Raw genomic sequence first — 26022 nt, forward strand, 5'->3', positions numbered from 1 at the left:
ATAATATAATAAAAAAAAATCATTAAAAATTAAAAAAAAAAAAAACTCCCAACAAATGTAAGTGCAGGACCAGATGGCTTCACAGGTGAAAAAAAAATTATGCCCTTAGTTGTTTTTGTGTGATTCTAGTCAAGAATAAAAAGCCGTGCTTATAAGACTATCTAATCACTGCTATTCTCTTATTAAGCACATTCACAATTCATTAATTCTTAAAAAGTAATTAAGATAAATATTAAAGGAAATGCAAAGACTGAAATCAGTTAAGAAAATGAATAGTAATTAATAGTAATTCAGCATTGACATGAAAGAGATAGTTGGGAAAATTTCACAAATTACATGCTGGTTTCTACAAATGAAGCCCAAAGCCTAAATTCTACTTACTACTTAACATGATAGCCTTTGGAGTCTTCCTGATTGAGCCTACCAGAAACATTATTCTCTGGCATTCAACTCCAGTATATATACTGAAGAATTCTATTTTGAAAATTACCCTTTCACACCACTCTCCCACATCCTTAAACCCTGACAGTATCTTACTAAATTTAGATAAATTATCCAAACTTATTATAGGCTATATATTTTTATCAAGCTATATGTAGATAGTAAAAAAAAAAAAAAGACATATTAGCAAAAGCATTTGACTATAAAAACGTTAACTATGTGAATGCAAAGAGTATTCTTTTGTGTAGTTATGGAACTGCATTCTAAAAACAAACTGACATCTCAGTTTATTTTACTTACACAATAAGTTTAATTTACATAGAAATGACAGAGCATTTCAGGAGCAAGTCTTAAAAATGATTTCTGCTGAATGACTGCTATAATAATCTCCTTAAGAGAGAAATAAACATAAACTAAAACGGCAATTGTGAAACATACATAGAAGCTTTCTAGTGAAGACAAAACTCGACATTTAGTAGGAACAAACTAAAAGAAAAAAAAAAAAAAACCAGAAGCGGTTTTGGTTTAGATTGTTGGCTGAAGTCAGAATCTGTTTCCTTAAAACTTCAATCTTAAGCATATCAGAAGCTATTTATTAAGGCAGGCTCCTAGGCAATAAACTCAAATTGCACTATCTTCTGAATTCCACCGTATCCATCAATGAGGAGAAAGGAGGTTCTTCAGTGCTTCTGTGTCCAGGACGTGGTGAGATGCTTTCTACAAGTTCTCACTTAACTGCAACTAGCGACCTCACTGGTAACATGAAGTACTAAATTTTTCCAGAATTTAAATGCAAACCTTATTTGTTTTCTAGGAACTTTAGAGAGTTATACAAGAACTTCTGTTTTCTGAATTATAGCAAATTAAGTCTAGAGTTTGACTATGAAGAAATAAAAATTTTCCAACACAACATGTCACAAATACAGACTACTTTTAATCAAATAATTTTAATCAGCAAAGCTGTAATTGTCTGAAATTCTTAGAAATTAAATGGGAATTAGAGTAAAATAATTGAAAATTGCTTAGTTTACAAATGGCATAAATTATCAATAGCATATCATTCTCCTTTCTTCCAATAAGAAAACATATCTTTATGTTCAAATTCCTAAAATCAAGAAATTTCCTAAAATGCATAGGTCTAGAATTTATAGTTTACATATTTGTATCATACTCATTTACTATTCAACGAATACCATGAGAACACAGAAAATTTCCCCAAACTGCTGAAAGACAAGCATAAAANACAGAAAATTTCCCCAAATTTCCCTCAAATTTATGCTGAAAGACAAGCATAAAAAAATACTGTAATAAATTTAAGAGAAAGGAAGCAAACTCATGCCATTAGTTTACTAACATTTTTCAATTCTATTTTATTATTTTTAACTTAATTTTTAATCTTGCTAAATGGCATATTCACATTTAAAATCACCTTAAATCGTTCTTGGAAGAAGGCAAGATAGGCAGAAAAAGAGAATGAGAAAAAAGGAAATTGAGAAAAGAAAAAGACAAACAGTGGTAGAGGAGATGACAGAAGGCTTCCTAGGAGACATCAGAGCCAAAACCTGAACACAGGTGGAGGTAGGGGTATAATGAACAAGGGAGCAAGGGCGTTTCAAAGACAAAAAACAGTATGAGATAAAAGTACAAGGTATGAATGAAGGACAGTAAGGTGGTTAAATATGGAAGGCAAAGCTCAGAAATAGAAATGAAGGAATATGGACAAAAAGATAGGTCCACCTATGGATTATTAAATCCCCCCGCAATGAACATCAAACAAATTCACCATAGTGAAAATTGTCATTATTTGTATGTAACTAGAACTCATACACCTCCATCCTAAAAAGTAGGAAATGAAATTCAATTAATAAGCAACCTTCAACAGTGAGATTAGTAATGAAAACAAGTATTTCAAACGAGACATGAGAAGCAAGATAGGGAACAAAATGCTAACAACCAGACTTCCCTTCTCTAATCCTTGGATCTTTTATTGTGACAATTTATGCTAGAAGGTTGTATTTACTTTTGATAAATATATCAGGAAGTAAATGGGATTGGTACTTGAAGCTCAGGGGTCCATTGATCTAAATTTGAGGTACACCACATTACAGAAAAAATCCTGTGATTTGGGGTGATCATTTGGGGCCAACTTGATCATGAACACAAATGTTAATGCAGGCACGGGAGGTGGGGAATCTAGATAATCCAGAATATTTCCTCTCTCTATATAATTGTCAAAATGAAACTTCAAAATACTTTATCATGGAGTAAGAGTCACCAAAAATTAAACCTGTGATGATCCATACGTCTAAAGAACGTAAGGTAGGAGATCCTAGAAGAAAGGAATCACTTGTACATGGATAATCTAATAAGACACAGTTGCTAAGTTTTGACAGAGATGATGCTAGGGGGTAGAGGTTAAGGGTGACAAAGATGCAGATGCCAAAAAGGACAAAGTTTGTTTAGAGAACAGCGCCTGTCCAAGTGAACAAATATTTGTGGCTCATGGAAAAGAGTAAACTGTAAGCCCCATTTAAAAACAAAACAAAACAAAACAAACATCTTCAGTTCTTCTGTAAGGTCACATACTATGGATGTTCTAGAATCAACATAATATTAGCCTGCAGCATATAATTAATTCACATGGAAATGGGCAAGCATCTCATGTGCAGCAGAAATTATTCAGGGCATTAATTATACTTAAGCTATAAATGCTAAAGAACAATGTCAAGAACTTTGAAGGGCCTGAGATTTTATCCCGTTTGCAAGCTAACAAGTTAGCCTGCTACTATTTCATGGATACTGCCGAAAGACACTAGACTTCTGTGTCAGAGACAAAAGAACTTATTACTCAAGATACACAGCAAGCAGCATGAGTTTATTTTCATCTCTTTCTTTTGTCCTTCAAATCCCAAAAAGGCAATGTGGACAGGCTAAGGATAGAGACTAAGCACACAGTGGGACTCTATCATAGCTGAAGAACCTTAAAATTTATGAACCCCAATCTCATAAGGGGGTTGCTAGCAAACCTGCCCATTCTTTGCCACCAGTGGGGGATGGGAAGAGCATTTTCTTGGATAGCAAACAAATCTGCTCTCTGCCTTAGAGGAAGACACAATCTCTGTCTTCCAAGCTGTCTCCTATACAAACACTCTCAAAAAGATAGTCCACAACAAAAGCTGTCAGTGTCTTTGCTCAGACACATGCGGAAATGCAATCCATGGAGAACTGTCGCCCAGCAAACATAAACTAAGTTTCATATATTCTTTATGCTACTGTTTAACCAAGTAATTCATTCTGACTAGTTTTTTAAAGAATCAAAACAGGAATATAGGAACTTCAGCTTTTCCTTAGAGAACTAAAGTAGTATATAGTTATCACACTAAACAAATGTGTCCATATGCATTTTATTAAAATTACTTACCATGACATAGAATGAAAAAAACTTTTGGTTTAACAGAACATTCACCTGAATGACAAATGACACTTTCAAGGGTTCTTTCCAGTGGTACCATGTGAGGAACCTAAATAGTCACAAGGCCTAAGCCTTCATCAAGTCAACGTTAAGTAGGTTAGACCCAATTTATTAGCCAAACTAATATCAATCTTCTTCACACAGATAAGAACCTTTTTTTTAACCTTTATTGAGGAATAACTGACTGTGATGATTTGATACATACATACGTTGTAGAATGATAAACAAGCTTAACACAATTAACACATCCATCACCTCATATAATTAACATAGGTAACACTTTTCTTTTTTTAAAGATAAGCACTTAAAAAGAACACTTATTCCTCCTGGCATGGCAGAGGATTCAACCTCTTAAAAACATTTAAAAGATAAAATTTGGCATGAATTTCTTTTCTGATGTAATGACTCACTACAAAATACTAAGATCATGGGAAGGATATGTTTACATAAAAACATAAACTTTGAAACTGAGAATATGTTTCAAACATAACCACTGAAATAAACAAAAAAATGCAAAAAAATTTTTAAATCACTGTTTTTTAAAGAAAGGCTTCATGAACTGCTTTAGCTTCAAAACCTTTATTATGACTATTCAAAATTGAAAAAAAAAAAAAAGTTTAAAGTTGAATATATGACCATACCTCTCCTAGAGCTTCGTATCTTTTCTGGTTCCACCTGTGCAAGTCTTCTCGGTAGTTAAAAACAAATGGTTCTCCAGTTTTTATGTGTCTTAACTGTCCCTCTAGAAGATAAACAAGTAGCATTGCTATGATTCAGAGTATATTTATAATAATATGAAAAATATAACAAATAATGACTGATAAAAATTTAATATAACTTTCTCAGAAGTTTCATTTTTTTCTTTACATTTTTCCTTCAAATATCAACATGATGCAAACATCTAAATACTATAAAAGAATGGCCCCAACTACTCAAATGCTGCGCCTTTTGACCTTCATTTCTCTAAAGCAAATTAACAACATATAAGGGCCTATAATGTATAAGGATCTTGGCTAGCTACAGCTGTGAACATGGTCCCAGTTCCTAAACTTAGAGGTTACTGGAGGAGTAGAAGCATAAATAACAAAAAGTTAAGCAACTTTTCAGGAAGTTAACAAGAATGAAGCAAGTCAACAATCTAAAAACTGCTACAGCCAACTCATGTAGACAATAAAGTCTAAAATGAGTTTGGAAAAATGAAAGATCCCTATAGGTTAGAAGAGGTTTAGATGTTCCAATGGATTTCTCAACTAGGCCCTGTAGTATGGTTAAGGTTTCAAATGAACATTGGAGAAAAGCAGAGAGCCAACACCAGTTTGGACTGTCAAGTCAGACACACTCAATTCAGAGATTTTACTGATAATAACTTTGCTAATAATATCAAGAGAATAAGCAATCAAGAGGCATAGGCAAAAAACAGCAGGAGAGGTCTGGGACAGCCTGGCTATTTCTTCCCAGGTCCTTCCCTCTCACTGCCAGCACTCTCTGGTCCAAAGTAGGGGGGTCTCTAAGTGAGGCAAAAGGGTCACCTCATACATTGGTGAGCATTTGATTATAAAATACTTCAATTTTATGTGCCAGAGAGTAGTACCGCTTCTATATTCTTCAGAGAAATATACTTCAAATATCCACAGATTATATGTTCGTTTACCACAAGCAATGCCAACCCAGTCATCCTGCTCAAAGTGTTCCATAGATAAAGACTCTGCTTATAGTAAACATTAGTCTGTGTTCACTAAAAGATTACATTATCAGCAAGTTTATAAGGAGAAAAGACCAGGCGACCTGTGTTCTTTCTATCCCAGAAGTGTTCTGCTGGTAATCAGGAGAGAAACAGACCACAGGCCAATTACTTTAACCTACTCTCCCCTGCCTCTACCCAGCAATTTAAACAAAAATGTGAAAAATGGAGAACATTCAAATAACAGTGAACAACTCATTTTAACAGTAACAAAAAGAAGTACTGAGCCAAACTGCAGAACACTGGAGAACATGTTGGGATCAAAAACCAGAAGGCTCAAACTACTGGGTCTGGACTTTATGCTAAGAGCAGTGCGGCACAAGAAAGAGTTTAGAACCCGAAGAGGGACGTGACATGCAGAGTAGAAATTAGTATTTGATTTTTATTCAATGAGGGCATGCAGGAGTGGACAAAAGGTTGAAAGGGAAGTTATGGCACTAAAACTGAACCCTGGAAATATACTACTCCAAGTAAAACTACTTCACTATTTTTATGAATCAATTTCACCACATACAAGATTGCCTTTTTAAATAAACAAAATAAGGGCTAATCCTTATTTCTAAAGTTTTTAATACTCTCAACATGAGACATTGTGTTAAATCACTGGAACACCTCTTTTTGTATTCTTTAGGAAAATGGGGCTGTTAAAATAGCCACCTATTAGCACTAGTGTTAAAAGTGAAAAGAAGGTTGAAAAAAAAAAAAAGTGAAAAGAAGGTTAAGAGGCAAAGGAAGTGAACATTTTTATTCAGGAAAAAATATCTGGATCACTTATGTTAATTTCTACTTGCAAATATGGCATTTCTAAAAGGTTTGGACAATCCTTCCAGTGACTGTCAAAGGTCTGATTTAGATTTAGGACACTTTAGCTTAGGGTCCCCTAAAATCGGTTGTAAAATTTCACATGTATACCTAAAATGTGTGCTATTCTGGGAACTGTATCCATATATTTTATCAGATTTGTTACAGAGTGTAGGACCTCCAAGAGGCTATCACTTGCCTAAATGAATTAATAAGTTGAAAGTACTTAGGATAATTCCTGGCATGTATTAAGCGTTCAATAAATATCAGGTATTATGGAAGACGGTATTCAAATTCAAGTCCAATTATTTTTTTTTAGTGATACAAAAGTGTGCTGCCTCATAATAATGCACCAGAGCAGAGGGAGTATAGGTGAGGGGAAAAGGGGAAAAGCCTTCAACTTCATCAGCAAGGACATTTGAGCTGGGCCCTACACAATTACAACAATGGGAAACACAAGGTGTATTTGAAAAGGCACGGTGATTTGAAAGAATAAGGTATCAATTTGATGCAGGTAAAAACAATCTCTTCCCCTTTGTTATAAATTGTTTGGCTTAGCATAAAATTTGTATCCAAATTCTTCTTTTACCCAACTACTTTAGAATCCTTTAGAAAAAATTAGAAACTCCTTCAATCAGTTAATGGAAGTTTAATTTCAAAGCTTTCATAAGAGTTTTTGTTATCATAAAGTTAAAAAAGAAGTCCCCAAAGATCCTAAGTTAGAATTGCCCTTTTAGGGGTTTAGTATTGAAACCCAATTTTCTGTTTCCAAAACCTCACCTCTTTGAAAAAATATTCACCATTAACCCATATTCAAAGGTGAACTGTATCAGGCTAAAAAGAGATCCTTAAAAGTGACATTCTCTCCTTCGAATTCAAGCATTTCTGCCTCATACTGTTAGTCTATGTTTATGCAACACAATGTGCAAGACACTTATAAAATAAATGGTAGGTGTGTGCAAGGATGCACACACATTTGAGGTATACATACATGAAACGGTACATGTGTATGCAAAGGTATAGGTATGTACATAAATGTGAATGCAAGGTAAGTACATGCAAGGGTGTACAAGTGCATGAAAAGATGTGTGTATGTATCTGGTAAGAAAGGAGAACATAAAGGTTTATTGCTTTTGGAGCACCTGGCTGGCTCAGTTGGTAGAGCATGCAACTCTTGATCTCAGGGTCATGAGTTCAAGCCCCATATTGGGTATGGAGCCTACTTTAAAAAAAAAAAAAAGTGCATTCCTTCTTTGTTTTTTATTCACTTCAAGAAATATTCACGGAAGATGAAACATAGACTTCAGTGAAAACTGATGTCCTATATCCATACAGCAAACATAGTTCTATGATTTACACACAATACTAACATCCCACCCAATTCCTGTTCTGAAGGAATCTAGGAATCATTTTAAAGGAAGAAAGAATTTTAGTCTCAATGCCCATTTGGTTCTGTTAATTAAAATATAAAGAAATTTGAAAAAAACAAAATATTACCACTCATACATATCTTGGCATTAAGATATCCTTTATTAAAAAGCATGAAAATTAATGTCAGAAAAGAGATAAAAGTTTCTAATACCATCTGTTTAAAATCAATTAATCTTCCGATACACAGAGACTGTCACTATAAATCCTGACACCTATAACTGTTATTAAAAAGGGATATCCACTACTACAATGATAACAAATCACCCAATTTAGCTGATGTGGAGCAACAAATAGAAAGCTACAACTTAAATGCTACCAAACCTGTAACAACAGTGCTCTTCAAGTGTAACGGTTTGTTATTAATTCAGTGATTCATAATTCTTTGTTATAGAAACATCCTTGTAACTTATGGTATGTTCTTCCAAACCCCAAGTGCAAAGTCTTTCTTATTCAGAATTTAATTAATGAATTTTAAAATAAACATGGTGACTGGGTGGCTCAGTCAGTTAAGCATCTGCCTTTAGCTCAGATCATGATCTTGGGGTCCCAAGATTGAGGTTCGTGTAGGGCTCTCTGCTCAGCGGGGAGTCAGCCTCTGTTTCTCTGCCTCTCATTCTTGCTCTCACTCTCTCTCAAATAGATAGATAGATGATAGATGATAGATAGATAGATAATCTTTTAAAAAAATAAAATAAATTTTAAAATAAGGATGTTGCCTGAAAAAATCATGGAAAACTGAGTATTATGCTTTAAAATATCATCACAGATGATAATTGCTAACCACTTCATTTTAAATATGTGGAAAAAATATTTAAATACAGCCTCTATCCACGTAATTTAATTGGAGTTCCAATTGGATGCCAGAGAGTTGAAAGCTCAGGGTTGAAATACATTAAGTCAAATCAAATTCATGTCCGTTGGTTTAAGTGACTTGATAATTATGGGAAATTATAATTTGGTTCTTTTGCTTGAGTGAAGAATTTCACCATGAAGGGATAAGTCATTATTTCTTAAATGAAATACATAAAATGTTTTAACTGGCAAATAAAAATAGCGAATAGTATCTGTCCTATGATTCTATTAGCATGATAAATAAATCTTGTATGTAGCATACAACCACTTACTTTCATTAAAAGCATATTCAAATCCTTCCAGGGTATCAGGAAAATCAAGAGGCGGTTCATCTTTTTTCATTAGTTCATCCAAATCAATCCTAGATAATAAATCTAGAAAAGAATATGAAATGCACTTACATTCATTTTCTTAGTAACAAAGTCATATTTTAGTAACAAAGTTAATAACAAGGATTACATTTTTTATTATTTTACATATTCTTCTGTTCTACTAGATTATTTTTTATGTGTTGCCTTATTGATAATGTTTTTAAAATTTTAAGTTCCCCAAGTGCTACATCATGACAATATCAAAAGCACTTTCAAAATCATAATTCCCAAAACAATCACAATTTTAGATCCTATGTACCAGTATAGTAAATTAGTAACTTCTTCCCCTCAAAATATTCAGCTATTAATGTGTATCTTACTAACCTCCATCTATAGTTTTAAAAGTTTCAGTTATTTTAAATGGTCACTAATTCTTATATAAAGATGAAACTACTATTTATGAATAAGGAAACTTACAAATTTAAATAGGGGTAATACAGTACATTATTTCATTTTTATAGGAAAAAATCACAATATTAAAATACAACATGCTAACTGGAGAAAATGTGGTTAACACAAAGCAGTCTTTATATTCATACCATTTGATTCCCACACAACAAAAAAACTGTCAACAAAGTTTTTTAAATAAACATTTTATTTCAAAATGATTTTGGATTTACAGAAAAGTTGAAAGAAAAGTACAGATGTGTCTGTAGGTCCTTTACCTGGTTTCACCTATTGTTAACATCCTACATTACCAGGGTACATTTGTGAAAGTTAAGAAACCAACATCTGTACGTTCCTATTAACTAAGCCCAGAAATTATTCATCAGTTTTCCCATTAATGTCCATTTCTATTCCAGGATTCCATCCAGGATACCACACCGCATGCAGCTGCCATGTCTGCCAGTCTCCTCTGGCCTGTGACAGATTCCAGTCTTTGCCTTTTTTTCCATGATCTTGACTCTTTTGAGGAATACTGGTTAGGTATTTTGTAGAATGACCCTCAATTTAGGTGTGTTTGATTTTTTTTTTTAATTTTGTGATTAGACTAGGGCTACAGGTTTTTAGAAAGAATACTACAGAGGTAAACTGCCCCTCATATCATATCATATCATATCATATCATATCATCATATCAAGGGAAACATGATATCCACGGAACATCACTGGGGATGTTAATCTCCCATCAGTTAGCTAAGGCAGTGTCTGCCAGACATCTCAACTATGAAGTTACTATTTCTCCCTTTCCATAATCTATTCCTTGGAAGTGAATAAGTCTAGCCCACTTTCAAGGAGGAAGAGTGGAATTATACTCTACCTTGTGGAGCAGAGAATACCTATATATATTATTTGTAATTCTTCTGTATGAAATTTTTGTCTCTCTTCCTCCATTTACACATTTATTCAATCTTACTTATATCAGTATGGAATCATGGGTATTTATTATATACTTGGGGTTACAATCAATACTACATCATTTATTTTGTTGTTCAAATTGCTCCAGCAATGGCCATGGCTGTAAGCTCTTTCAGCTGTCTCCTGTAACTGTCTGACATGCTCTTATTTTTTTATTTTTTAAGTATTTCTTTATTTTGTGTTACCACAAGATGTTTGCTATAGGCTTATCTTTCCCCTGGCCCAGCCTAGGCTCAGTCTGTCAACAAGTATTTAGCGGCATCTTTTAGGCTCTTATTATAAGATGAGGCAAAAATTCTCACTATATGGCATCAGAGAGTTATATCAAAACTCAGAAAAACAAAAAGATAAACCTCAAATTTATTGTTCTGAAGAAAAGATTTTTTTAAAAAAATGTTTAGGTTTCGAGATTTTGCATTCTAACTCAAGTTCCTGAAAAGAAACCAGCTAAATAAATACAGTCGCTTTTCCTACAAAAGAATTATCTCAGAAGAAACACTTTCTGTCTCTTACATACAGAGATATAACAAATCCATATATATGGAACATCAAATACACCAAAGAAAAAAGTAGTTTGTCTACCTCTAGTCTCTAGTCTCTTTCTGTAGGCCATAAAGATAGGCCATCAAAAAAATTTTTTAGTACCCTTCAAACTGCTATATCAAATAAACCTCAACTCACATAAAAATATAGCATCTTTTCAAAATTCTAAAACAAAAAATGTTTGTAAATTCTCTATTAAAATGTAAAATGTCACATAATATGCAAACTGGGCTAAAAAGGGGTTATACACTGACAAATTTCTGATTCATTAGTGAATTTCTGAACACCATGTAATTCTTTGCAAAACAGAGCAAAATAGATTTTTTAATAGCAAAAATGGCTTGGAGTAGCTTGAAAATTCTCTTTCCAATGAGTTGAGTCTCCTTCACTTTAGTCATCTACATTTCAAAACTTAGATACCTTTTAATCAGGCACACAGCAACCATCTAATATATAAGCAGATATATTATGTCTAACAGCCATTTTGTCTATCAGCTCAAATCATAAAATGCCACCTAACATCTACATACCAATTTAAAGTTTTCACTTACTTTACCCTACTTGATCATCACAACCCTATAAAACAGTAGCATGTATTATCACCTTCACTGTCTTTCAGATGAGAAAATGAGCTCAGAGAGTAAAAATGGCTTGTCCGAAATTATACCTTAATAGTACACTGGGATTAATGGAATAATTATATTTTCCAATACCTAACTCAATGCTCTTTCAAAATCACCATACTTACTCTATGTGCCATATCAACCCTAAAATATTCTGCCCCCTCTCTTCCATACCTTATAAAGAATAAAGTTATGAATACAGAAATATGCTTTTGCCTTGCTTGAAATGTTGCTGTGAATGACAAAATGAAAACTAAATAAATAGGCATTCCTCAAACTTCTCCTCTATTAACCAGATACAGATATTTTTTTTTTTCATTAGCATTGAGAAGACATGTAGAAAGAAAATGTCAGAAATTATTTTTCTTGCTTTTTAAAAAGAAAGTAATACTATAAGCTGCATTTTACACAGAGACTGGGTTCCAAACACAGTGGATTAGGTGAAAATCAAGTATAATAAAACATTTCCATTAAAAATACCTTCAATCACCTATAAAATACAGTATGACTGAATCCATATAACTTAAATATGCATAAGATAACAACACAAAACACACCTCTGGTGATTAAAGTGATTCAGCAACTTAGAATTCTAAACTTCAACTAAGCATATGCAATAATTGGATAAAAATACCACTTGACACCCAAAAGAAATGAAAATAGAGACTTAAAACAGATATTTGTACACTCATGTTCATAGCAGCATTATTCACAATAGCCAAGAAACAACCTAAGTGTCCAAAGACAGAGAGGAATGGTGTGATGGTTAATTTTATGTGTCAACTTGACTGAGCCCTGCAGTGCCCAGATACTTGGTTAAACCTTACTCTGAGCATGTCTGTGAAGGTGTTCCTGTTTGAGATTGACATCTGAATCTGGATGAATATGTATATGATACTTTCAAACACTTCTGGAAAACTAACAACATTATGAAATTGGCTGGTTGCTCCTAGGGTCACTGCACAAGGAAGTGGAAAAAAGGGACAAATTCAGGAATTCAAATCCCAGCTCAAGCACAGCATAAATAACCTCTAATTTTCTAAGTGTGCCCTGAAGGTAACCTTTATCTCTTATAGCTGAGGGGCTGAGATTGTCAAAAATCAAGCACAGAATCTCATCCTGCAACTAGCGGAATTATAATGCAAGTAACTACCAGTCTCACAGGTGTCCATTGTTAAAGTGAGGACACTAACTGGAAAAGAATGGGATCCTGCAAATTGGAATGGCGACATGTGGGAAAACCCTGATGCAGCTGGGGACAATGACTCTCAAATTCTGATAATTCTTTGTCAATGGAAGAAGCTTTCCCACCCTCAGTAGAAGTGGTCTCTCTACCTTAGTCTGGGAAAGTTAACCTTCGTTGCCTAAAGAAACTGTAATGCTTTCCCCTCAGGCTGCTGCCAGGCAAGACAAAGCTGATTCTCGGGGGCACATGGGTGGCTCAGTCAATTAAGCGTCTGACTTTGGCTCTGGTCATGATCTCAGGGTCCTGGGATCGAGCACCGCATCAAGCTCCCTGCTCAGTGGATAGTCACTTGCCTCTCCCTCTATCTCCGTCCCTCCCTCTCCCTCATTCTCTCTCTCTCAAATTTTTCTTAAAAAGCTGATTCTCTTCAGGACCCACAGCCCAAAGCCTTTGCACCTAGACTTTCAACTACACTCAAGTCACAGCAGGCCACTAAAGGTGAGGTATAAAGTGTGACTCATAAGGAGCTGCACAACACCAAACACAACAAAAGAACTACCTGTTTTTTCTAATTTATACAGCCAGAAATCCAGAGAACATGTGTGGGAATAAATATTAAGGGTATGGAACAATGCTGGAAAGAACAATCAGGTCATATTTATTGATATAGGCTCGCTAAGCACATACTGTCTATTATTTAACATTGCAGCTTGAGGAGTTAGGAAGGGCTCTACATTTGTATGATTGATCAAATGCCAGACATGCTTTGGTTTAATGCAGAGGAAGGAATACAAAGGTTTTAGAAGATAGAAATGTTAGAATGGATTTGTCATACTACTCGGCCACCAAGGGAGAACCAGAAGACATACCTTCCCTACAACAATGAGAAATAAATTTGTGAGGAGAACACTGGCATCCCTGAAGAGCTCTGTAATAGCTCTTATCTTTTGCCAGACCTTACAGTGAGAACTAAGTCAATAAATTGGGAAACCTGGGATGCTGTTTGGAATCTTTGGCAAGGCCCTTAGCATCTTGGTGTAAAGCCCTGCCATCTACCACAGGTAACTACTCTTCGTGGCCTGACACTGGGCCTTAGTAGACACTGAATGCTTAAGCATGAGATACCAAGTTACCATGTTACCTTAATTACCCACCATAAATGGGACATTCGTTATCTGACCCATTAAGTCATAAAGTCGGGGGTGTACAACAGCGCTCCATCATCAAATGGGAATGGTATATCTGATCAGAACTGAGTAGGCTGTGAAGGCAAAAGTTAGTTACATGAAGTAGCCCAAATGCATATAGCCTCCATTCCTGCTACACTGACCTTCTATCTAGTGGCATCACCCAAGGCCTCATGGCGGGTTCCTACCATCAGGAGATATAAGAGGAGAAGACTGGGGTCTGCTTTATAGATGGTTCTGCAAAATATTCAGGCACCACCCAAAAGTGAGGCTAAAGCACCAGAGATGCTTTCTGGGATACCACTGAAGGAAAGTGGTAAAGGGAAATCTCCCCCATGGGAAGAACTGAGAGCACTGCACTTGGCTGTTTTGTTTGCTTGGGAAAAGATATGGCCACAGAAGTAACTACGTAATGATTCATGGGTTGTGGCCACTGGTTTGGCTGGATGGACAGGGACCTAGAAGGAATAGGATCGGAAAACTGGCACCAAGGAAATTTGGAAAAGAGTTACATGAATAGTCCCCTCTGAACAGGCAAAAGAAGTGAAAGATATGTGTCCCAAATTAATGCTTACTAAAAGGTGACCTCAAAGGAGGAAAATAGTAATAATCAAGTGGGTAAGAGGATTCCCTCTGTGGAGGCCAGTCAGCCTCTCTCCCCAGCCACCTCTGTCATTGCCCAACGGGCTCATGAACAAAGTAGCCACAGTGGCAGAGATGGATGTTACGCACGGGCTCATCAATATGAACTTACACTCACCAAAGCCAACCTGGCTACAGCCATTACTGATTGTCCAATCTGCCAGCAGCAAAGAACAACACTTAGTCACCAGTATGGCATCATTCCCGAAAGTGATCAGTAAGCTACCTGGTCACAGTGGATTACATCAGACCATTATGAATGAAGCAACATTTTGTTCTTACTGGAATAGACACTGTCTCTGAATACAGATTTGTATTCCCCACAGGTAATGCTTCTGCCATATCTACTATTCGTGGAGTTACAGAATGCCTTATCTATCATCATGGTATTCCACAGAGCATTGCTTCTGATCAAGAAGCTCACTTCACAGAAAAAGAACTGGAACAGTGGTCCCATGCTCATGAAATTCATTGGTCTTACCATTTTCCCCACTATCCTGAAATAGCTAGTTTGAGAGAATGGTGAAATAGCCTTTTAAAGATTCATTACAGTGCCAGCTAGGTGACAGAACCTTGCTGGGCTAAGCAAGACTCTCCAGAAGGTTGTACATACTCAGAATCGTTGTCCTATATATGGTGCTATTTCTCCTGTAGCATAATTTACAGGTCTAAAAATAAAGGGGTAAAATGGGAGTGTCACCATTCACTATTACCCCTGAGAACAAGGAAAGAATGTCCATTTTTTTCACTATTCTTATTCAACATAGTATTAGTAATCCTAGCAAGTACAAAAAAAGCAAGAAAGGAAATAAAAGGTTTACTGTCCAATGTACAAATGACATGATGGTTTACATAGAAAATATCAAGGAATCTACCCCAAAAATTTCTAGAACTATTAAATAACTCTAGGAAAGTCATAAGATATAATAGCAACACATAAAACTTGATTATATTTCCACAAACTATCAGTAAACATGTAGCAACTGAAATTAAGAACACAAGACTGTTCATAATCACTCTAAATAATTAAAACTTAGGCATAAATCTAATAACAAATGTTTACAACTTATACTTTGAAAATTACAAAATGCTGATGAAGGACATGAAAGATCTAAATAAATGAGAGACATACCATGTCATAGATTGAAAGACGCAATAAAGATGTCAATTTTCCCCATATTCATCTATAGGTTTAAGTAAATTCTTATCAAAATCTCAGTATATTTTTTGCAAATATAATTTTACTCTAAAATTTATATGGCAGAGCAAACAACCTAGAATAGCTAATAGCTAAACAATTTTGAAAAAGAATAAAATGGGACGTATCACTCTACTCAAGTTACAGATATACTACTTCAGTAATCAATTGAGTGCGATATTAAAGAAGAGACAAAGCTCCATGGAGCAAAACAGAGAACCCAAAACAAGGCCATCCAAACACCCAAATATACACAATTCATTTTTTACAAAGATGGAAGAAGTAATTCCACGGCAGAAAGACAGTCCTTTTCACAAACGGTGCTGGTGCAAATAGACATTAACAGGCCCCCAAAAACCAACCAACCAAACACACACACACCTTGACTTAGATCTCCTACCTTACATAAAAATTAACTCAAAATGTAACATTAGGGGCGCCTGGGTGGCACAGCCGTTAAGTGTTTGCCTTTGGCTCAGGGCGTGATCCCGGTGTTACGGGATCGAGCCCCACATCGGGCTCCTCCGCTAGGAGCCTGCTTCTTCCTCTCCCACTCCCCCTGCTTGTGTTCTCTCTCCCGCTGGCTGTCTCTATCTCTGTCAAATAAATAAATAAAATCTTAAAAAAAAAATTAAAAAAAAATGTAACATTAATTTAAATGTAAAATCTAAAATTATAGAACCTTTAGAAGAAAACACAGGAGAAAATCTTCACAAACCACGGTTAGGCAAAGGATGCATAGACATGACACCAAAAGTATAATCCATAACACTGACAAGTAGAATATTTTAAAGATAAAGTTTAATTCAGTTTGACAATTTGTTCTAAATATACTTTGCTATGCACTGCCACTTTATTTTCTAATATTTCCAATTTAACTCCTTCATTAATTGTTACAAGCTCATGTGTACCAGACATTCTTATTCCTATAGTACTAATGAATTAAAAGATTCAGAGAAGCTATGTAGCTAGTTCATGGTAAGTAGAAAAACCTGAGTTTGAATCCAGACAATCCCAACTTTAGACCCTATTCATATTCTTTTTACATAATTTTACTAGCTCTAAACTCCAGCAAACCTATATAAACTCTTATATAGTGCTTGAGGAAGTGTAAATTGGAATGACTATTTGGAAGATATAATTTTCACATTATCGAGTAAGGCTGAAGATGCACAAAGTCTATCTAGGAAACCCAGTGGTCTATTTAGAAGGAAACAAACACATTCCTGTTCTTTCTCCTAAATCAACCATTATTCTGAGAGTGCTAGTCATTTCCAGCAGCACACAAGCATACAATAAAATCTTCTACAGGATTGTCCATAGCTGTCTCCAATTCCTCTCTTCTCATTTTCTATGGAAGCTCTCCAATAGAGCTTTCATTTCCATCAATTTGTGAAAACAGCTCTTTGTGATGATCACCAATGACCTCCACACTGTCAAACCTAAAAGTAATTTCTCAGTCCTTGTCTAACCTGAATCATTATTATGACTGAATGAATTACTCCCATTGTCTTCATTTGGTGTTCAAGATCTCTCTCTCTCTTGCTCTTGGTTCCCAGACTATTTTACTAGAAATTCATTTTCAGCCTCTTTTGCTGGTTCCTCTTCATCTTCCTGACCTGAGAATTGAGATGTCCCAGGGCTCAAAGTTCAGATCTCTTCTCTTTTCTGTCTACACTGACATCCCTGGTGATCTCAATTAGGACCTATGGTCTTTAAATATTTCCTCTATGCTAACGATTCCTAAAACTTTTATCTCTAACCCAAATGCTCTCCCAAACTCCATACTCAACTTCACCCAAATGCTCTCCAAAACTCCATACTCAATTTCTCTACTTCTTGTTTAAGTGGGATCTCAGTTTAATATTTAATATGTCTAAAACCTAACTCTTGCTTTTCACTACCATCACCACAACCTGCTTTCCCCAGTTTTCTTAATCTAATACACAGCATCCATCTTAGAGCTTTTTAGGCCAAGAACTTCCAAATTTATCTTGATTTGTCCTCTAACATCCCAAGTCTAATCCCACAGAAAATCATGTCATCTCTTCCTTCAAAACATAATCAGAATCTGTCATCATCCAATCCAAAACATCATCATCTCTCACATTTGTGAGAAGAAAGCAACGCTCTTAGCCATTTTACATTTTTGAAGGTAAGGGCTACTTACACCATCCCCTTGACAGAACATTAGCTCTAAAAGCAGGGACAAGATGAGGCAAACTGTGAGCTAAGAAACTGGCTGGTTTATCATATATATGCTTTAGGCTTCCATGAAAAGAGATAAAAGGTAGTAGGAGAGATTCTTGAGGTATCTTTATCATCCAGCCTTGTAAAGCAGGGTAAGATAGTAGTGAGGGATTCAGAAAAATGGATGCAGTCAAGATGGTCTGGGGCATTACCTACAAAGCATCATGAAGACCACAAAGATTCTACATTGAACACATAAGGAGACTCGTTATCTGGCATAGTGGGCATCTCAACATTTAGAAAATCCATTGAAGAGATCTTTCAGTTCAACAAAACACACTTATTTTAGGAGTAAAATTCTTTTAGACTGCAGGCTTAAAAAAAGTCTAGAACTCAAAATTCCCAAAGAATGTCTAGGGTAGATTCCCTCCAAGGTGTTAACATGGACAGCCTTTCAAAAAATATCCCTAATTAATACCAGAAAGAAAGAATACTGGATTATTAGGCAGATCATTATACTAGCCTAGCATGACATTCTGATCAACAAAAATATGATAATGGCAATAGTCTTAACTCAAGAGATCTACAGTGTTAGTTTTACCATTAAATATACGACTCTGGATAAGAAAAGACTTATGAGTTCTTACAGTTGTAAAATTACATGAGTCTCTAATCTATTTACTGAGTACATACTATATCTCAGACACTGAAATAGTTGTTGTGAGGGATACAAAGAATTACAAACGGATTAAACACTCGCATTCTTATTTTAGAATTGAAATGAATAGAAGATAACCTAAATATTCTATGCCTTCATTAGGCATAATGAAAATACCCTGAAAAAGCAAATTAAGTATGTACCTTTCAGTGCTGTAGTCTTTTCTTTTTCATCTGGACCTCCCTGCTGGATTTGTGCCATGCTTATCCAAATTGGCAACAAAATTAAAGAGCTCAAGGAAATAGACATCAATCTTCAGAAGACAGTCTAGAATGAATGAAAGCAATAAATTAAGCTCTACTCAATCCTACCTACTCCATGATAACTTCCTAGATCCTCCCAGTTGGGATTAATCTCTCTGATTTCCCACTGCACTTTGTTGATGCCTATACCACAGTACTTATCATAGCCTGCCTTGCATTACGGTTATTTATGTATTTGTTTGGATCAGCTAACAGATTACAAACCCCAGGATAGAGGTATCAAGTTTTTGTCATCTTTATATCCCTCATGTCACCGAACACAATACCTTATACATACAGATACCTAAAGTTGTTGAATTTAATTTAGCTAAACTTACTATGTAAAGTTTAATTCTCTATCATCTAATGGTTTTTAAAAAATATCTTCAGGTAGTTTCAAAAGCCTGAAATTTCTTTTAAAATAAACTATAAGCATGTGCCAGTTACAAGGTCAGAATGTCTTCCTCCCAGAACAGGTAGTCAGAAGGAGAAAAATACATGAACACATAAAGTAGCTATAAGTTACCTCTGGTATAATTCAAAATACAACTTTAAGGGAAAAAAATCAGCCCTTTTAAAAATGAAACTATGTCAACTTCAATGTCTGGAAGCCATACTCTATAAATGGCACTCCAGTAAACAATCATAATATAAAATTATGATTAAAAATCTAATTCTACTCTATTTTGGCCAAAGGGAAGGCATTTACACTATAAACAGATGCTTTTTCCCAGGGTGCCCACGAAGACTCAAAAAAAAAAAAAATCACTACTTCTAAAGTTTAAAAAAACAAAAATGCAACACAAACAATAGAAAAAAATTAAACTAATTAGTCAATCCATGACTGTTAATGAAATAAAATGAGACTGAATATTCCTCTGATTGAGGAACCCAATTTATTTGCTATCTATAAAGCAAACTTTAGTTTCCACTCAGAGGGATATTTTATAATTATCTTTAAAAGCTGAGGCATTTTCACAATCAACAGAGTGTAGCAGAAAATACTTAAAAAAAAACCAATACTGAGGGACGCCTGGGTGGCTCAGTCAGTTAAGTGCCTGCCTTTGGCTCAAGTCATGATCCCAGGGTCCTGGGCTCTCTGCTCAGTGGGGAGCCTGCAATTTCCTCTCCCTCTGCTTGCCACTCTGCCTGCTTACGCTCTCTCTTTCTCTCACTCTGTCAAATAAATAAATAAATAAAATCTTAAACAAACTAATACTGAAAATAATATTTTTTAAACTATGAATGTTCCAAAGAGTCATAAATCATATTGCCCTTATCTCAATTCTAACTGGAGGGATGGGGGGTGGTATAAGAGAAAAGACCTTCTGGCTTCACCATAAACTACATGTATCCTAGACAAATTATTTAACTTCTCTGTCCCTTATTTCCAAATATGAAAAATGGCAATGATAATCATGTTTCCCTCATACTGTTACAGTGAAGCTAAATGCAAAATATTTAGCATAGTACCTGATGTGTAATTAAATGCTCAATGTATGCTGGCTTACAAATTTTTTAATTGTTATAAATGTACCATGGCTTCACCATTTAACAATAGCTCTGTGGCCAGGGACAAGACACTTAATATCCAAAATCTTCAGTTTCCTCATTTATAAAATGTAGTTCAAGTAACAATGGTTGAGAGTTAGTATTATAGAAGGTATGTATAGCTGATACATTGCTATTACTAGCAGTAATATTGTTTGTCAACAGAGCTTTCCTGATAGGAATAACTACAATATGAGAATATGTTTGACTGGGAAGGCATTCTCACTAAGCAGGGAAGAAGTTGTTATTTTTCTTCTGTGAACAGGTAACTGAAACCTCTATATATCTACATGAATAATGTATCTACATTCCTTCAAGAATTGTAGTTTGAATGGTGGGTGATGTGTAAGACACCAGGGTTCAGTGGTGAGTTAAAAGAAACAAGGTCATGGCCCAGGTGGGAGCCTAACTTTGTAGCTACCAAAACAAACTGTCAAATATCCACTTATAAAATATATAAGACCTACAAAGATAATCACATCACTGTCATAAAAAAGCAATATTTGTAAGGTTTATCTATTAAATGCAGGTATTTGTCTTATCTGTCAAGTCCCACAAGTTTGTGCACAGGTTTTACCAGCAACTCCCTACTATACACCAATCCTATACCAGAAAATGAAGGGAAATGTTCATAATGAGAGATCCCACTCACTGCTCTCTGTTAACAATTACACAACTAATTTAACTACCTACAGGAACTTCTTGCATTGTTTACTCTATCCCTCTGCTAACCCAGTATTACTTCTAAATATAAGCAGTTAGGTTATTTTTCATTGGCCCCAAATTGCCTGATTTCTAAAGTGAACAATTTATACTATTATTTCATTGTGACTGTTTTAATGGGTGAAATTATAAAAAAATTTTGGTGCTAGAGTCATTTTCAAGATTCACATTTTAAAGTTCTGGAGACCTAGTGTACCATGGCAACTGCAATTGACAATCCTGTATTGCATACTTGGAAGTTGCTAAGCAGCAACTTTTAAGTAGATCTTAAAAGTTCTCATCACACACACACACAAAGACAGTTAACAATGTGAGCAGATGGATATGTTAACTAACCTTATTGTGGAATCATTTTGCAATATACACATATATAAACAATTACACTGTACACCTTAGACTTACATAGTGTTATAATTACATCTCAAAAAAAAAAAAACCTTGGGAAAAAAGCTCTCAATACTGTACAATGTTTAATAACACATTCCACCTTTAGATTTTGATCTCCCTGAGGACAGGTATCATGTCTGTCCCCAGCACATGTCTGGCATGTTTAGAACTCACCGGGTATCTGCTGAATTTAAAAATGAATGAGTAAAAAGGGGAAAAAAAGTGCACATTTTAAAGAATCATTTTCAAGATTCTCAAGACTACACAGCAATTAATAATTATATTCTAATTTTACATGAGATAACCAAAAAATACATATCACAATTTACTGAAGTGATGACATATAAGTTAGGAGACTACTAATTATTATCTGTGATCCTAAACCTTCTAGCAGCAGACGCAAAGCAGGTAAGCATGAAGCAAAAGCAATTTGTCTGTTGCTTTCCTATTCACTGTTAGATTTTTACCCTCTCGAGTTATTTTCCATGGCTGTGGCACAGCTGGTGAAGCTAAATCAGGAACATTATAAATTCTCAATTTAGTTTTCCTAATAAAAATTCAAAGTTATAACCTGCATGACCACAGATAAACACTACTGAAAATACAGCCAGCAAACCGTTTGATACATTTGATATATATTAATATGTGCACTCAGCATAGTTTATTTAGTATTATCTGATGGAGGTTAGGTTATAGGGAATAAAGTGGTAGAAGGTTTTTACTGATGTGAATTGGGACACAGTTGACATGTTGTATACTTCATGATAACCAGTGCTGTTTAAATATGGTTTCCTAGAAATGTTATAGTATAAACTAGATTCAAAACATCTCAGTTTGCAATTTTATTCTGTGAACTACACAAAGCAATTATCATATCTTCTTTCTTCCTATGATTCCAACAGAGAATCCACTATGTATAAATAAAGCTATAAATAACTTGTCATCTGTAATCTTCATCCAGTCAGCATTTTAAAACATGAAACAGAATATTTTTTAGTTGCCCTGTTTGCTCAAAATATGGCATGAGCGCTTATAATATGTATAGGAAGATACACAACTTAAGTGGCTTAAGTTTTCTACATCTGTTCGTTTTTAGGTAGGCATTAGTAGGAACTAGATATGGACGATTTTGCAATAGAAGGCCTCTCCACCTCACATTCTGACTGCAATGATGAAAGTATAAAATATATCACAAGACAAGTAAAACTGGGTTAATTCCCTATGACCTTTGGAGCTGGTTTGGTCTCAAGAATCTATCCTTACCAAGTGAGGCTCTGGAAATCCAGCTCATAATAGCCTACTTGTGGAAGAAAGTACAGTAGTAAGTGAATTGGTACAGAGATTTTCAAGAAACCAAAAGATCTACCCAAATTACAATGAAAATACCCTATCACTCAGAAGTTGCTCATCAGCAAAGGTTACTACATAATAATCCCGAATAGCTTATAGTTCTGAGTTGCAGCACATAAAAAATGTGTTTTGGAGTGTCTATGTGTGCACATGTGTGTGGGTGTGCTAGGGAAAAGGCTGAAGAACGAGGGCATCAGGCTGGAGGAGACATGGAAGAGAAAGCTCAGAGTAATATGGGCTCTTGATGCACAGAAAATGGCAGCTTCTATAGAGAATGTCATCTACGCTTGGCTCAAGGCTTAGCTCAGAGTAGGAGTACCTGATTCCAATCTAATCCTTTCTAAAATCATTTCTTAGTTTACCAGGCAATATGATACAGGAGGATTGTAGTGAGAAAGTCAACTTTTTAATCTCAATTCCACTACCTAGAAGCTGGGTGGCCTTGAGAAACTCTTAACTTCCCTAACCTAGGTTATGGAAATGACAGAGAAAAGGTAAGAGCACTTCCTTTTACAGGGCGATTATGAAGAGTACATCAAATAATGTATACAAAAATATGTTGAAAACTATAAATTTCTCTATAAATATTAGTAATCCACATAGTTTCAAAGATAATTGGTTTCCAATAAATTTGTACTCAAACACAAGGATACCCAAATCAGTCCAACTTATAGGAAGGAGAAATTTCTAATGTGTGCCATTTGGATGAATCCTAAGAAGAAATAATGAAGCCCCATTATAAATACCTGTTGAGTTGACTTGGGTTTCCAAGACCATACTGAAGATAACCATAATGAAATTTATATTAATTTTTAAAATATAATTTGTTCATTTTTTTTCTAATCTCATTAAAATGTGTCTGGAAAATGTTCAAGTATGTAAGTTCTGCCTTCAATTAGACAAAAGTGTGTCCAAAGAATACTGCTCTATCTCCCAAACAGCGTATGCTGGCCACAAAGTTACCAAGTCCCCTCATACTCATTAGTTTATTAGGTCATCACCACCACTGGCAGGGGTAGGAGGAGTTGACATACCTGCATTTTACAGAGATGAGACATCCTGAGCTTTGAAGAGCTAAATATCTTGGCCCAGGCATCCCGGATGATAAGGGGATTCTAACTCCGGTCTTCTGACTTCTACTTAGAAGCTCTTACTTAGGACCTCCTCTATCTGCATGGTGGAGTCAAACTTCTTAAACTATTCCAGTTTCAATTTCCAGTTATCCTATAGAAAGTTTTCACTTCCGTGTACTAATTTACATTATCAGGAAGTATTACAATTTGGAGTCTGAGCAAGTTGGACGTAGTTAATTACATAGAGATGAAAGATGTCAGGCAAAATTGTCTCAAGTCTATTTGGTTTGCTGTTCAGAATTAGGATTGATAAAAATTACTTCTCGTCATTCTTCACAATACTTTGGCAAAATCAAACATCTAAAAGAAAGAGTCAAAAGTTGAGGAATACAAAGGTTTTAGAAGAAACTAATAATGCACTACTGTGCCTTTTTAACAGGTTCCAAAACTGGAAGTCATCTGGGTAGGTTTCACATTGTTTTGTGCCTAGCAAAAAGACAAACTCAACTCAAGGCTAGAATGAAATCCATAGAATATCTACAAAACAATGCTAAAATTCAAACTAAGAAATTTAACAAGGACTAAGACAATTCTTGATCTTAATGCCCCACAAAAGAAAAAAAGCAATTTAAGCAGTCTTTAAGAAGTTTTCATAATATGGAGCAGAGAGAGCAGAGCTATGGCTGAGAACAAAATAATTCTCAAAAACGAAAGCTCAAAACTTTGGAAAAACAGACTATCTCAAACAAATAGCCTCTTGTGTATGGGTCAAGTATAAATGTCACATAAGCTACTTCAGAGACTTTGAATTCTATGGTAAACATAAACAATAAAACATAAACAATATTATAAATATACATAACTTCAGGCCAAACTAAACTAATAGAAACTAACTATAGTCATAAGATTTCAAAGTAGCCAATACTATGAAATAGCAGTAATAACTTACTTGCAAAGCCTACATCAAAGTTTTTCATATATATGCTTACCAGCATCTCTGCTAAACTATGTGAGCTCAAGGTTCAACTTAGATTTTAAAATATAATATGCATGTGATAGACACTAAGGTGAACCCCACCCCCAGACGCCCCCTTCAGGGGAAACTTGCTGCTCAGCGACAGGGAGTACAGTTAGCAAAGAGCCTCCAACTGTTCCCCACTTCAGAGTCTGCCTCAGATGCTGAGAGTTGCCTCACTCAAGGTCATGCCTTTCCCAGGCTGACTGGCTTAGTCACTGACTGAGCCAAGTGGGAATATGAAGACCCCGCCATTTCAGACTAATGCAGGACAACTCTGACAGGCAATATTTGCTCCAGAGCTCACCATCAGGTTAGTGGAGGTTTTATCAGACCTGCATTAAGTTCAACTTCTCTTTCCAACCAATCCTGTCATCCTCCTTCTTTTCCTAAGTGTTGATCTTTAATAAACATCTTGCACTCCAAATTTTATCTCAGCATCTGCTTCTGAAAAATTCAAGCTGTGACAATGTACTCTTCTAAATAGTTTTTCTGAAAGCAAAAAAAAAAATTTCTTATGTTAAGAGAGAAGCTGTATCCAGAATATATAAAGAATTCTGGCAACTCAAAAATAAAGACAAACAACCTGATTTAAAAAATGAACAAAGGATATGAATACACATTTCTCCAAAGATATACAAATGACTAAAAAGCACAAAAAAAAGATATGCTTGACATCATCAGTCATTAGAAAATGAAAATCAAAACTATAATAAGATACCACTTCACACCCTAAGGCATGGCTATAATCAACAAGAGAGACAATAACAAGTACTGGTGAGAATGTAGAGAAACTGAAATATTCATACATTGTTAGCTGGGATGTACAGGGGTATACACACATTTTAGAAAGGTCTGGCAGTTCCTTAAAATGTTAAACAGATTTACCACATGACCTAGCAATTCCATTTTAGGCATATATCCAAG

The 26022-nt window shown here is 35.2% G+C and overlaps 1 protein-coding gene across 10 annotated transcripts in view; it reads right to left on the reverse strand.

The window, feature by feature from the left end:
- The window catches only part of FAM172A (family with sequence similarity 172 member A), a 416550-nt gene that overhangs the window by 364277 nt on the left and 26251 nt on the right, over positions 1-26022 (reverse strand). For 6 of the 10 annotated variants that reach the window (XM_034656488.1, XM_019808770.2, XM_034656492.1 and 3 more), the window contains exons 2-3: positions 9011-9112; positions 4555-4655 (exon numbers count right to left, since the gene is read on the reverse strand). In XM_034656488.1, the coding sequence (XP_034512379.1) occupies positions 4555-4655; positions 9011-9080 (171 nt within the window). In that variant the 5' untranslated portion in view covers positions 9081-9112. Of the gene's footprint in view, positions 1-4554; positions 4656-9010; positions 9113-18897; positions 19022-24041; positions 24441-25402; positions 25588-26022 lie in introns of all 10 variants that reach the window. The other 4 variants (XM_019808766.2, XM_034656489.1, XM_034656490.1 and 1 more) reach the window with 3 other exon arrangements.

Source organism: Ailuropoda melanoleuca, chromosome 3 (assembly GCF_002007445.2).
Source record: "Ailuropoda melanoleuca isolate Jingjing chromosome 3, ASM200744v2, whole genome shotgun sequence".
In the NCBI taxonomy this organism is placed as follows: Eukaryota; Metazoa; Chordata; class Mammalia; order Carnivora; family Ursidae; genus Ailuropoda; species Ailuropoda melanoleuca.